General features: G+C 48.3%; 1 protein-coding gene across 3 annotated transcripts in view; it reads right to left on the reverse strand.

The window, feature by feature from the left end:
- The window catches only part of GRIK3 (glutamate ionotropic receptor kainate type subunit 3), a 208,453-nt gene that overhangs the window by 67,039 nt on the left and 126,445 nt on the right, over window positions 1-14,969 (reverse strand). For all 3 annotated transcript variants that reach the window (XM_016147198.2, XM_016147195.2, XM_016147197.2), the window contains exons 3-4: window positions 5,512-5,769; window positions 467-648 (exon numbers count right to left, since the gene is read on the reverse strand). In XM_016147198.2, coding sequence (XP_016002684.1) covers window positions 467-648; window positions 5,512-5,769 — 440 coding nt within the window. The remainder of the gene's footprint in view (window positions 1-466; window positions 649-5,511; window positions 5,770-14,969) is intronic.

Genomic DNA, 14,969 nt, shown 5'->3' on the forward strand with positions numbered 1-14,969 from the left:
GGGAGAGTAACAGCAAATGCCACAGGCTACGGGGATTAGTCACCGGAAGGGGCAGTGAGGGCTCTGGGGGTTGTTCTCGAGATTCCCAGGCCCCTCTATGCTTCCTGAAGCATTCTGTCCCATGCGGCTTCAGGCCCCTCTTGGCAGCCCCCATCTCCCATCTGCACAGAGATGGCATGGAAACCAGCATTTACTCAACACCCTCCATGCACCCAGTCTGGCTGCAGCTGCTCATCCATCGTGTCGATCCATCCTTGCACCAACTCGAACTGTAAGAACCACTGCTGCTCATGAAACTGAGGCTTGAAGAGGTGAAGTAAGCACCCAAGGTCATACGGCGGGACGGAGACAGACTAGGGGTCAAACTGAGATCTGGCTGACATCATGTTTATATTGGGAAGGGGTTGGGTGGGAGAAGTGGCAGGCAGATCCCAAGCATCCCTCCTGCTGGCTAGCGCTCGCATACCTGCTTGAGGATCTGGGCCGCCATGGTGTGGCTACAGTCGAAGATAATACGGAATTCCCGGCCTCGCTTCATCTCCTTGAGTAGAGGACGTGAGTCATCGGAGTCCAGGGGGAGCTGGCGGATCTTCAGGCGGATGTTGTATCTCGATGGGGCCATGATGAGCTCCTGCAGTCGGATGAGCCCTGAGAGCCCCCGGGGCACAAAAGACACACATGTATCACATGTATACACAACTACAGACATCTGCAGACTCATGTGCATACACATGCCTATGGCCACAGGTATGAAGACACACATGAACTCAGATACATGGCCATGGAGATATGTGCATGGATATAGCCATGCGTGTCCAGACAAAGGCGTTAGCATACTTATGCACAGACACGTGCACCCAGCTGTACCCACCTGCACATGCACATAGATGTGTATACACACACGAACATATGTATACGTGCACGTGCATCTTGATAAAGGCAGAACTACACTTGGGCTGATAAACGCGCGTGTAAACATATAGCTAAGATGTGTGCATACAGATACATATACACAGGTAGATCCAAAAGTAGGCACACACCGAGAGAAAGTTCCCACTGACTATGCCCACCTGCTCCTCTCCAACCCAGAATGGGTGTAGAGACTTATGGAGCCTGAACTAGAGGCCACCTTTCCTCATCTCCCAGCCCCTGTAACATCACGAGGCATGGGACATAATCTTCCTAAACATCTTTAGCAATCTGTTTCCGAGATGTGGGCACAGGTGGTGGCTCCAGGCTCAACTGTGCCCACCGTTGGACTGAATGAGGCCAGGTGGTGTCTGTGCCCAGCCTCCATGCCCACCCCTAAGGGCAGGCTGCCTAAGTAAACCTTACTCATTCTTGCAGGCTCCACTTCTTCCATGAAGTCTGCCCTTTCTGTTCTGTCCAGACAAGATCTCCTCCCACTCCCGAACCTCCCCCAACTCAGTGGGCTCTTCCCTCAGCACTAGTCTCCTCTAACTTCATCTCATTCCTCTCGTCCTGCCCCAAGCTCCTTAACATCAGGGCCTGAGTCCCTACAGCCTCTAGCACAGGGCCTGGCACTTAAGTGGAGCTCAACACAAATTTCCATAATTGGATTGACTTACTGTTTTTTTCTCCTCACACTGAAAAATCCATCCTCCACCTTAGCATTTTGCAAAACCACTTAATCTAGAGACTTCCAGGAGAAACTAAATGTCACTTCCTGGAGACAAATGGCTTGCTTATGTCTAATTGAGTTCACTTCCGTCCCTACTTCAAGGTCCATTCTTGCTGATGCCTCTGCTTAGCATGGAAGCAAGCCTGTTGGCTGCTCTCTCTGCCCCCACCCCACTGCAAGGAGGGGCTGAGCCAGCACGGAGCCAGGGCCCAAACAGGCCCTCTCCTTCATCTGCTGGGCTCCCTGCTCATACCCAGGGCTCACTGTCCATATCCTGGCTGCACTGCACTCAGCCATGCTCCACACCCTCACTAATAAGACTCTAATTTTCCTTTGGGGAACAACTCCTCTCCCTCTCTCAGTCCATATGACTCAGGAAGTTTCATCCCCAGCTCCCAAAGCACAGCACGTGGTCCTAGCCTGGCCAATTCAGTATGGGCTCAGAGATGGATAGTGACACTAGCTGGCCCTATCAGAGTGACTTCCAGAAATTGTACTAGAACATCTGGTAAGATGTACTCCCTTTTCTATTTAACTCCAAATAAAGAGGAAGTAAGTCTGGATGGAGGTCAGTACATAGAACCTGAGAAAGATCTGAACAGGACATATGTCGGAGAGGCCAAACAGAGAGAAAATAAGTCCTGAAGATACGTACTTGAGCCTCTGGATCAAACTGTACCTGAAGCTACAGTTTACTCCTAAACTTTCCAGTTATGGCAGGGAACAGAATCGCCTCCCCCAACTTCTTTCTTTCTTTCTTTCTTTCTTTCTTTCTTTCTTTCTTTCTTTCTTTCTTTCTTTCTTTCTTTCTTTCTTTCTTTCTTCCTTCCTTCCTTCCTTCCTTCCTTCCTTCCTTCCTTCCTTCCTTCCTTCTCTCTCTCTCTTTCTTTCTTTCTTCTTTCTCTCTCTCTCTATTTCTTTCTCTATTTCTCTTTCTTCTTCTTTTCATTTTTTATTTTTTTGCTTACATTAGTTTGCACTAGATTACAGTTTGCAATCAACTGTTACATTGTCCCTATCTAGACAGAGTCCCCAACACAGACAACCCACTTCAGAAGCCTTCCAACAGAGAGCCCCCATTTCAAAGGCCATTTCTGATACACATGTCTGGGTCTGTCCAGCCTCATTCCCATTCCTGAGGTCTGGATGTTAGGAACACCATCTGATGGGTGTTATTCATTTCACTCTGCTGGGGAGGACAGAGATATAACCCTGGGACCTAAGCCTCCCAAAGAACTCTCAAACAAACTTTGCCATGGCTGTGAGTGTCAGGAAGCCCTGGCTCCTGGAAGGTCTCAGACCCAGGTACCTGGGTTGGGAGAGGGCTTTGGAGTCCTGAGTGGATGGATCAACAGTGGCCTAGTGCCTCCTAATACCAGACTTGGTGGGGAAGAGGATAAGGATATTAGTGGACCTTAGCAGAGAAGTGTGAGGCCACAAGCTCCTCCAAAACATACACCCAGGCTTATCCCACTTCCAAACTAATATCAGAAATTCTTATTTTGGCTGAATGATGCTGCCCACTCACACTTGTTACCCCACAAGGCCCTGAGTGCACACTCTGCTCTCACTTGCTTGGTTTTCAGACTCGTGCACAACATCAGCAGGCACATGGGCTCTGGGGGCCCAAGACATGAGGACAGGGACAGCCTGGATGCTGGAGCAGAGGCCACCACTGACAGCCTTCCTGTCAGCCAAGTGCATTGCCCCCTGTAAAATATGGTGACCCACATTTTCCAGCAGCAAATGTCAGATCTCCTTCCTATCAGTGTATTCCCAAAGGAGAACAGAGGCTCTTCTCAGCCAACCCCAAAAGAGGACTAGGCTCTTTTGTTTGCCTGAGATGAGCTTTCCTTCCTGGCTGCTTCCCTAATCAATCTCTCTCAAAATATCTGCAGTGAATCATGTTGTTGGAGTCATGCTTTTCACTTACAAAGCACTTCTGCATTCATTACCCAACTTAACCATCTCCCTGTCCTAGAAAGCATGCAGATTAGGGACTTTTGTTTCAATGTTACAGATAAAGAAACTGAGGTCCAGAGAGGTTAGGTGACTCTCCCAAGGTTTTGCAGCATGCTAGTAACGGGGTCAAAATTAGAGACCTAATCTTTTGGCTCTTAGGCCGAGTTATCAGGACATAACCCCGACCTAAGTCAAGCAGCATCTGTACTGTAAAAATAGGTAATGGTATACCCCCTTTCTAGCATACTAAGAGAACCATGATTTTGTTTGGGTGGCAATGTGCCAGTCCCAAGAGATGACTGAAGATTGAAAGGAGCCAGTCGGTGGCAATCCCATTTCCATTTGACTGTGCTCAGGGTAGCAGGCACACTCAGTGAGCTGTACCAGGTGGTCTGTTGGAAGGTTCTGAGACAAATTTTCCTCCCTGATAAGAGGCAAAAGTCACTTTAAGAAAAATCCATGTGGCTCCTACCATACTTGCGTCCTCTCCCAGCCAGCCTGTCCTCTCGATAAGACTGCCATGCATGGTCCCACCTCCGCATTTTTGCTCCTGCTGCTCCCTCCACCTGTAGTGCCCTTATGACTCCTCTCCCTGTCCATCCATACTCAAGACCCAGATCATGTCTCTCTCCCCTGGTAAGTCAGCCTAGACTAACCAAGGCCATAGAGCCTCCTCTTCCCCAGCATCTTTAGCCCTGACTGTATGTACATGTCACTTGATTCTTAGCTCTGACAGCCTGGAAGGACCACTGACCTCTAGATGGGCACCCACTCCCCTATAATATGAATAACTTCTCAAAATAAGATGGAATAACTGCATCCTCATTTCTTAATTCTTACCAGTGCTCAACACACTCTTTCCTGCAAAATTAAATTATAATTTATTTCAATTTGATTTTCAATTTGATTTAATTCAATTCAGTCCAGTTTAACAAACATTAAAAAACATCTACATTGTACCAGGCCCTGTGCTAAACCCTAGAGGCACAGAAAGCTCATGGTCTGGAAGCAGAAACAGGCTCAAAGACAATCATTCTAGTGGTAGATTAAGACAGAAAAATCCACAGGGCTGCAGAAACACGGGAGGTAACTTGGAGCTAGGCAGGAGCACCCCTCAATGGCAGAGACCTCATGCTGGGGGTACTGGGAAGGGCGGGGGTTCCTGGGGGGAGCCTCCAGGATCTTCTGTCTGATGCTTTAGGTATAGCAGGGCCTCAATAGATGATGGTAGAATAGATGCGAGTTAAATCAACAACTCTGAAATGTCTTTTCTTTGGGATTTCTCCCTACGATTCCCACTCCCCATTAGGAGGTAGTCAAGGACCGACATTGAATCACAGGCAGCTGAGAGTTGGAGGGCTCTTTCCAGGCTGGATGCTGTCGCTCTTGACTTGCCCTGTGGGCAGAGCGGGGCCAGATGGGTTAAGTGACTTGCCAAGATCACATTCTCTTTAAGAGGTGAGGCTAAGAAATGTCTTGGGACTTGACTCTTTGGAAGGAAAGAGGAGAGGCAATAGCTCCTTGCTCCCCAGCTAGTGAGTGTCAGAGCTAGCACATGTTTACTGGCCAGATTGAGTTCAAAGCCTGCACTCAGAGCCAGCACAGGGTGGGACATGTTTGCTACAGATGGAAGCACGTGAGTTTAAGAGTGTAGGCAGGTATGGGCGCAGCTGTGTAGGTATGGATGCAGGTGCTGGGGGCTGGGTGGGTGGGTTGCTGATGTGAGAGTATGGCCAGTGTGCACGGGGCTGTGAGTGAGCACAGGGACGAATGTCGGTGTGACTGAGTGAAACTTGGGTGTGAGTGAGGACCTTTTCCCTAGAGGCAGCTGAATTGAGAGAGCAGTCAAAAGCCTGATCCTGGGGCTCTGCCCACCTTTTCACCCTAACCTCGGCCCAGCCACCTACCTGTACTGTCGTCATAGACCACGGTGGCTGACCGCCACTTGAGGTACTGAACCAGGTCGAGGATGGCGTGGCTGAGAGAGGCGTAGTCAGGGTAGAGATTTACGTAGAAGGTGTCCTTGTTGTCCAGCGGGTGGTGTTTCCAGCGCAGCTGGATGTGTGGTACCTCCAGGGCATTGCAGATGGACTGGACAGCATTGGTGCAGGAGCCCTGTGATGGCCCGAAGATCGCCACCACGCCCAGTGCCAGCTGGTCACAGGCTGCAACAGAGGAAGGGAAGGACAGTACAGGGGTCAGTGCTGGGTCTTATCAAGTAGCTGGGGGCATGGGGGACAATGATTTTGGTGATCCCATAAACACATGGGAAAAATAGCAACTGGAACCGTCTGAGGGTAGATAACTGACAATCTGTCTGAATCTCTATTTCCTCATCTGGAAACCAGGGTTGTAATAGTCCCTGCCTCATGGGATCATAGGAAGTCAAATGAGATATTGCATGTAAGAACTTCAGTATAGCCCTCATGCAATAGAAACGATGGTTACTTTTAATGTTGTCATTGTTGTGATTAGCGTCACTGGGTCTATACCACACCCTGTTCTGTGTGGGAACTAGAAACAAATAGAAATGAAACACCTACTTGCTGATGACGCTGAAACTTGAAACTCCAGTCCCAACCTATTTCCTAAAATACAACTTTCTCATTTCACCTCTCACTCGACACCACCACTTGGATGTCTGAGATGCATCTCAGACCTAACGTGTTCAAAACAGAACCCCCTCTTCTCCTCCCAGCCTCCCCCATTTTGGCAAAAGGAAGCTCCACTGTCCCAGCACTTTACGCCCCAAACCCTGGTTTTGTCTTGACTCTTTCCATCTTCTCGTATCCCACATCCCAATTCATCATCAACTTCTGCTGTTTTACCTTCAAAATATATCAGAATATGACTAGTTCTCGCCACTCTTACCCTGGTCCAAGCCACCATCATCTTCCACTTGGATGACCGCAGAAGGCTCCTCACTGGGTCCAGCTTCCTCAGTAATCCTATCATCTATTTTGCACTCAGCAGCTGGAGTGAGCCTTGCACAAACTAAGTGGATTACACGACTCCTTTGCTCTAAGGGTTTCCATTTCACTCAGTGTAAAAGCCAAAGTCTTTAAGAGTGACCAACAAGGCCCTACTTGTTGCAGCAACTCCCCACCCCATCCCCATACCTCCAGCCTCACTATTTTTCTGACTTCCTCTCCCATCCTTTTCTCCTTTCCTTACAGCATTCGGGCCCCACTGGCTCCCATGATGTTCTTCACATATACTAGGAATACTCCTGCCTCAGGGCCTTTGCACTTGCTGCCCCTCTGGCTGGACTGCTCTTCCGCTCAGATCTCCATGTGACTCTCTCCCTCCCCTCCTTTAGGTCTCTGCGTCTGTGTGTCTTATTGGAGAGGAATCACTGCACAGCCTATAATAGCAACCCCAATCCAGCCATACTTCATCAACCTCATACAATGCTTTATTTCTTTATTTACTAAATAACCACAGAAGTCTTGTTTATTTGTTGACTTTCTCCTCCTACTAAAACGTAAGCTCCAAAGAGGCAAGGGCTTGATCTGCATTGTTTATTGCTATATTCACAGTGCTCAAAATAGTACATGGTATGAATAGGTGCTTAATCAACATCTGCCGAATGAATGAATGCTGAATCCCAGCCTTCCAACCATTCACATTCTCCAGGAGGCCCAAAGGCTCAGGCAGGTCAGACAGCAGATGCTTCTGGGAAGGTCAAACATCAGTGGGCACACCACACCATGAAATGAGCAGGGCTAGGACAGCTGGGGCTCGAAGGGGGATGTAGGCTCACGCAGCGAGTGTGCCTAAAAGATCCATAAAATGGACCTCTCAGGGGCATCAGAGGAAGGGCTCCCCAGGAGTCACTGCCCTTTCTTCTGGCAACTCTCTTCACTTCCACTTTGGCCTTTTCCACTCCGACCTATGAGGGGTGTGTGTGACTTAGACCCTAGACAGACTGTAACTGCCCTCCCCGGCCACAGACATTGGTTTAGAGGACGATCATGCGAACAATGGGAGCTGATGGGATGCCACGATACCCGGTGGCAACAAGAACTGGGCATTTTCCCTCTGTGACCGGACCTGGGAAGCTGTGAGATCTGGAGGTGCAGTCGCCACCTTATGCTTACAGAGAACGTGCAGTGCTTGCCTGTGAGTGGAATCAGCGTGGCGCTGCACGGAGCCAAGAGAGAAAGAAATATGAGCCCCTCATCAAGCGCAACCCTAAACTTTGGTTACAAGAACCAATACATTCTCTTTTTGCTTAAGCCAGTCAAGATTTGATTTTCTGTCACTTGCAACCAGAAAGGCCCTAACGGAAGATCATTGACAAACTCACCAGCCTGTGGCCATGGGAATGAACTATATGCACATGTATGAAAATGTGAGGCACACAGGAGGAGGCAGGACAGAGCACCTAAGCATGGATACCCAGTGGATTCAGATGCATCCTGGCTGCCTCAAGGACCTCTGGGAATGACCTACTGGGCTCAGGTCCACCCCTAAGGGCCCAGGGTCAGAGTACACTTGGAGGCACATAAACCGTGCAGCTAAATAGTTAAACATTGTTAAGTCAAGCTAACAAAATTACATAAAATATGCCCTTTCCTCCCACCTTGACAAATATGTACCTTCGCAACAACTTGGGATGTCGGGTTAGAATGGAGACTTCTCAAATGCAGTGACAAGGGGAGAGGTAGCTCTAGCCCCCAACTTGCGCCCTTCTTTTTGACCACTGGCTCCACCCTGCACCATAAAAGGCCTTTCACTCTCTATGTGGACATTTCAGCCCTTATAACTGAGCTCTGGCCACATCTCTGCAAACCTCTGCCCCTTAGATAAGGCCTAAGAGTGCAACCATATGGCATGACTCTCCCTCTGTAGGACAGCCTGGGGAGGAGGCTCATGTAGGCCTAGAGGTGGGTTCAGGGCCGATTGGGCAGGAAATTCAGGGTTCCAGATACTTGGAGCAAAGATTAGAAGGGCAGGGCACACAGGATCGTAATGGGCAAGGCCCCTTGGTCCCATTGATCCCTTGTCCTGGGAGGAGATGTGTACCAGAGGAGGGTGAGGGCAGCACCTTCAAAGCATAGGCCCTGGGACAAGGAACCTCTTGCCTGGGCTAAGGGTGGTATCAATGGATGCAAAGATACAGGGTGGTTTTGAACTTGTCAGAATGTGTGGTCTTCAGAGTATTTTTCTTCTCCACTGACATATACTCCTCCTTCCTCACTGCCTCCTGGGGACAGGAGACATTATATAAAGTGGTTATTTTTCCTAAAATTTGTACTTCCCCTAAGAACACCAGAGAATGGCACTTATGGCCTAGGTGAAAGATGTAGCACTCTGGGGGAGGGGGATTCGTTGTTGTTAGGAGTCTACTGGAACCACCTGGGACATGGGCAGGACAGCCACGCGTGGGAAGCAGTGGGGCCAGTACAGAGGGCATCTTTTGGGTCACTAGGACTCCTATTGGCCAATGTCAAGTGCAGGAAAGGATGCTCAGTGGGGCACATGGTGACTTCCCGGCGCTCCTACAGTTGTGGGACTGGAGCCCAAGTCAGAGAAGTACTGTTTTTTTCACTGCTGTTGTCACTCTGGAGTCAATAAACCTTGACAGCACTCCGTGTGGCTGTGTGTGTGAAACAAATCCCAGTGATAACAAATGCTTCAAAAATAGGAACTCTGGGTCTGCAGGTAAATTGTCCAATTTAGGGACTGTTCTCCTTTTCTGTGCCCTTGTCCCAAGGAGGCCAGTCTCTGACCAGTACCCTCAATGCCTATTTATGTTGTCGTCCTGCTGTTTGGATGTGTGGGTGTCTGCTCTGACCACTTTGTCCCTTTGAGAACAGGTCTGCCTGAGGGAAGAGACCGTGTGTGAGTCACTTTGTAGCCGTGGAGGCTGGATACCAACATGGAGGAGATGATGACAATGAGTAAGTGACAGCTGTCCAGGTCTAGTCGCTCCTTCTTGCCCAAGAAAAAGGCCATGACACCCAATAAAATCTGTAGGTTTCTCTCATCCTGTGTCTCCTACCTCTGTTCTGAACCTTCTAGCTGTCCTATGACATCCCCGTTTTCCGTCCTATCATCCATCTCTGCTCTTTCTCTTTTCCCTCTTGGACCTTCTGATCGATTATACTTAGTCAAATGACTGTGTGTCTCATTCCCTATCACTACCCACCTCCAAGAATCTGTGTTTTGGATTTTCCCCTTTGATCTAGGCCTTGAAACAGGCAGGCAAATGCTACCCTACCACCCTCAGCTCCACCCAGACCAACCTCTGAAGTCACGGCCCCTCACGGCCGCAAAGTCCAGGTGTCCTGTTTGACTGAGGCAGGGGAGAGTGGACCAACCATCAATTATGATGATGTGCAGGGTTGTAAGAGTGATCTCGAAGGAAATAATTTTGGCACCGATTGCGGGATAATGGTAAAGGTAACTGTAATGACAGTTGTGACAGTAAAGGGCCATATCGTAGGGCTGTTTTTCATCCTGACGACAGCACGGACTGGCGGAATTGACGGTAATGTTGACGTTGTGACATACTGATGGGACGGTAGTGATGGAACGGATGCCGATGCCATGGCATCGATGGCGATGACGGCGGTAGAAAGGATGATGGCGATATATAGACGCTGATGAAAGAGGGGGTGATCACAGTGCTGGTGGTGGTGACAGCAAAGGTGGTGGCGGTGCTGGTGCCGATGAGATTGGCGATGATGAAGGTGCCGACGCGTGACAGGGCCGGTGATGATGATGGGGCTGGTGATGGTGGCAAGGATGCAAACGGAGGCGATAACAGTTTAGACGGCGTGGACGAGGCTGGCGATGATGACGCGTCGGTGCCACGGCTGTGACCGCGATGATGACGGTCGAAAAGATGGCGATGGCGCTGACGATGGTGAGATTGGTGATGATGAGGATGGTGCTGTCGTGGCAGAGGGAGTCTGAAAGGAGAGGTGGAGAGGGCGATGTTTATGTCAGGAGCGGAGGTGATGCCACGCTGACGATGATGACAGTGACTGTGGCGATGCTGGCGACATTGGGGTGATGCGATGATAATGACCACACTGGGTTGCATTCTGCCAGAGATGCAATGATCGAATCTCACTGTTGGGTGGCAGGTGGCATCCGTGCTGCCATTCACCCGTTTCTTCTCATTGGCCTCTCTCCACGTATCTGTTCCTGTCCTCTCCATGTCCCTTCCACCCTCTAATGATCTTCCAGTCTGGAAGATCACTGTTTCCCCCAAAGGGACCAGGGCAGGGGTTATAGCAGCAGCAGCTTTCACTCCAGATGTTTCCAGGGCAGCAGCCAACCCTCGTTCTGGCAGCTCTGAGCGCACGCTGCAGTAATTACATTATTTGTGGCTTCAATTTTGAATCCATTTTCTGGTCATTTTACAGTAACTCAATCGTTCACAGTCATTGCAGGAGTCCACAGCCTGAATGCAGTTCCCTCTACCCCCTTTCTATGGCAATTGTAGTTATAGCAAAAATTATCTCAATCAATTTGTGTCTTAAAAGGAATTGAGCAGCCCAGAGAATAAGTGAAGGCAGAGGAGCCTGGGGAGTGCTGGGTCGATTCCAGGCCCGCTCTGGTCAGGCTTGGAAGAAAATGCCAGTGCTCTCTGGGTTGCTGGCTCAGGCACTGCCTGGCAGTCACTCATATTTTAATTTCCCACAAAACATTTAAAAATAAAGACAATAAGTGAAAATCTCTTTTAATGGGGAAAAGCCTCCTGGGTCTCACATGAAGGAAAGGAACTACTTCAACCAGAGCTGGCAGGGCAGGCAGTGCCAGGCTCCGTGCCTCTGCACCCCCGCCCCCAGCGTGCCCTGAGGTGGCTAGATCCAGCTGGTGCCAAAGGGAGTGGCAACAGGAAACTCTGCCTAGGGAAAATGAATTATCATCGGGGTAATTAGAATCAGGCCCAAGTTGACCTGCCCCTTGGAAGGGTCCTAATGATGCTCCCGAGAATTTTGAAAACCAAAGATCAAAAGGAAAAACAAAGATCACAGACTATGGGGCTCCCAAGGGACAGAGGATGCCCAATGGGGGGCACGATCCAACCGCAGAAATGCCTCTGGGATCAGGCAGTGGTGCTTCCAAAGCAAGCACAGGTCTGTCTTTAGTATATTATCAGAGGGACATTAGGGAGAATCACAGCAGAGAGAAGCAACTTATTTTTTTTTATTGAGATATAACACAATACAGGAAAGTGCATCTGTTTTAAGCACAGAATTTTATGAATTTTTTACATAGAACTGCACTCATGCAACTGCTACTTGGATTAAGATATAAAACATTCCCAACACCTAAGCGGGTTCTCTCTTCCCCTTTCCGGTTAATATCCACTGCATACTACTCCTTCCTGCAGAGGTAACCACTGTTTATTCACTCAGCATCATGTCTGTGAGGTTCATACATGATGTGCGTAACAAGAGTTTATTTTTTTTTATTACTGATTCAAATTTCATTGTACAACTACACTCCTATCTATTCATTCTACTGTTGATGGACCTTTAATTTATTTCCAGCTTTTGGGTATTACCAATAAAATGGCTCGAAACATCCTTGCCGGCATTCGTTTAGCTTTAGTAGATACTTTCAAACAGTTCTCCTGAGAAGCTGAACCAGTTTTCGCTATCACCAGCAGTGCGTAGAAAAGAATTAACCTCAACCCCTACCTACCACCGTACATAGAAATTCGATTTGAGATAGATCGTAGAGCTACCTCGGAAAGGTAAAACAATAGAACTTTTAGAAGAGAACACAGGAGAATATCTTAACAGCCTTAGGATAGACAAAACAGAACACAAGATGCATTAACCATAATGGAAAATATGGATAAATTGCACTTCTTTAAATTAAGAACTTTGCTCCTCAAAAGAGACTACTAAGAGAGTGAAAAGGCAAACTTATCTGCAATAGATATATGAATACATATATTAAACTAAGGGCTCTTATCAAGAATATATAAGACTCCTCCAAATCAATAAGACAATGGCAAACAACTCAATTTTTAAAAGTGGCTGAAAGGCTCAAAAGGCACTCCAGGGGAGAGAAGATTCCAACGATCTATTAACATATGAAATGATGCTCAACATCTCTGGTCATCAGGGAAATGCAACACACACACACACACACACACACACACACACACACACACACACCCCCCAGGGTTCAGAGTTGCGAAATAAAAGCCCAGGGTGTTATAAAATGGAAGCGGGAGACCTTATCTGGGGGCTCAAGGAGGGTTCCCCAGACGTTTGAGAGGAGAAGAATGAGTTAGCTAGATAAAGGGCAGGGCAGAGGTGAAATTTACAAGAGAAAGGGAAACACAAGCAGCGGGCACAGCATGTGCAAAAGCCCTGCGGTGGGAGGAAGCATGGCGCCCTGAGGCTGGCAGGTATGGCTAGAACCCGGAGGCTGAAGGAGCGAGTGGCACAGGTGTGGCTGGAGGGTGACATTGAGACCAGACTCATGGATCCTGATGATGATTTGGAGAAAGAAGATGGGACATGCTGTCTAGCATTTTAAGCAAACAAGCCATGTGATCTGGTGTAGGGTGGGGAGGGGCTGTGGCTTTGATCACTGGGATGTTTTTTGGCTGGATTTCCAGAGTTGGGTGTTTCCATCTCTGGTCTGCTCACCCACAACTGACTGGACAGTTCCACATATGCAGGACTGTAAGTTCCTACTGGAAGAAGTGCCTTAAAAGGCTCTGAAGCTCTGCCCGGGCTCACTGCTGCCTGGGGAAGGTTCTTGCACTAAACTGCAAGTGCATCACTAGAGAGTCATTGTACTGTTTCAGTAGGTTTTAGAAAAAAAAATGGACAGAAGATTCAGCTTAGCCCTTTGGGATGGTTCTGCCCACATGGGACTCTGTGTTCTGACTCCAGGTGTTTGTTCTGTGTCCTGACCTTTTTACTGAGCAGTTTTGGATGAGTTCAGTCATTTTCTAGATAGACAAGGCCAGGCAGAGGGTGCCAGCATGGACTCTCAGCAGGGAGGTGTATACTCGATTGCACAGTGCTGGCTGCAAGGCATGCTGGGGAGCGAGTGTGGAACACGTGGGCAGGGAGGGCATGCCAGCATGGTAGAGAGGTGATGGACAAAAGACCACTCTTTGAGGCCATTAGGGTGGCGTGGCAAGAGGGTGAGGTGTCTGTAGTCTGGGTGCATGTTGGCTCTGAGACTCAGGGAAGTGGCCTCGAAAATGTCAGTGTTAGCTGTGTTCAATGTCAGGGACCCTCCAATCTTCAGTGCATAAGGCAAGGAGAAGCAGGATGGGAGGAAAAAGGGCCAGCAGTGGGAAAGTGCCTGTAGGTATGAGGTACCTTACTTGATGGCTCAGTGTGTGGAGAGCAAGTCAGCCAATGTGATAAGGGCAAAGCCCTTCAAATGGTACTTCAAATGTGCCAGGCATTGTTCTAAACATGTCATAAGAAGTGGCCATTTTGCAGAGGAGAAAACTGAGGCACATATTGTCCAAGGTCACACAACTAATATTGGAGAGGACAAGGTGCAAGTCCAGGCAGTCCTGGCTGCAAGCCCATTCTATACTGGCTTTCCGGGCTGAAATGTTTACCCACAATGTTGGAAAACAGAGCTAGCAGCAGGCAGCACCTTGGCAGGTCTGTACCTGGGAACCCAAGAGACCTTGATTAGCTCTTTGGACCCCTCAGAAAGACCACAGGTCCCCTATGGATCAGCCTCAATTTTCCCAAGGTACGTGGATGATTCTGTCCCTAAGCACAACTGACAGGAATCTTGGACAATGATGCTCAGACCTCCACACGCCATTCTTATTTCATTCACTGATGATCATTTCATTGAGCATACATCAGTCTTTTAGGTGCCAGGACTACATCAACCAATAAGAGAGAGCCTTCCTGTCAATGGTGTTGGAGAAAAGGGCAAAGACATTAAACACACACAATTATTTAACCACTAACATGATAAGAGCCTTGAAGAAGAAAAGCAAGCAGCTATGACAGCAAAGTATAGGAAGGATGACTCAGTCTTCTCTGGGGGTTGCATGAAACTCTAGAGTTATCTAAGCCATTAAGTTAAATTTCAATTAAACGTGTATATGAATTATATCTTTAAAAACATTAACGAGAGAGCATACTTGTATACTCAAATGTGCTACATGTCATATTGGAAAATGTTGGTTCATCTAGGTATTGACAAGTTAACTTGTTTGTTTTGTGTGTGTGTGTGTGTGTGTGTGTGTGTGTGTGTGTGTGAGAAAGAGAGAGAGAGAGACAGAGAGAGAGAGAGAGAGAGAGAGAGAGAGAGAACGAGAATCTTGGAACAAAGTTCTTCAGTCCTTTCTGTGTAGCCATTGGCATTTATTGTAAATGTCTCCCTAATGAAGAAGAAG

Source organism: Rousettus aegyptiacus, unplaced genomic scaffold (assembly GCF_014176215.1).
Source record: "Rousettus aegyptiacus isolate mRouAeg1 unplaced genomic scaffold, mRouAeg1.p scaffold_m13_p_1, whole genome shotgun sequence".
Taxonomy (NCBI): Eukaryota; Metazoa; Chordata; class Mammalia; order Chiroptera; family Pteropodidae; genus Rousettus; species Rousettus aegyptiacus.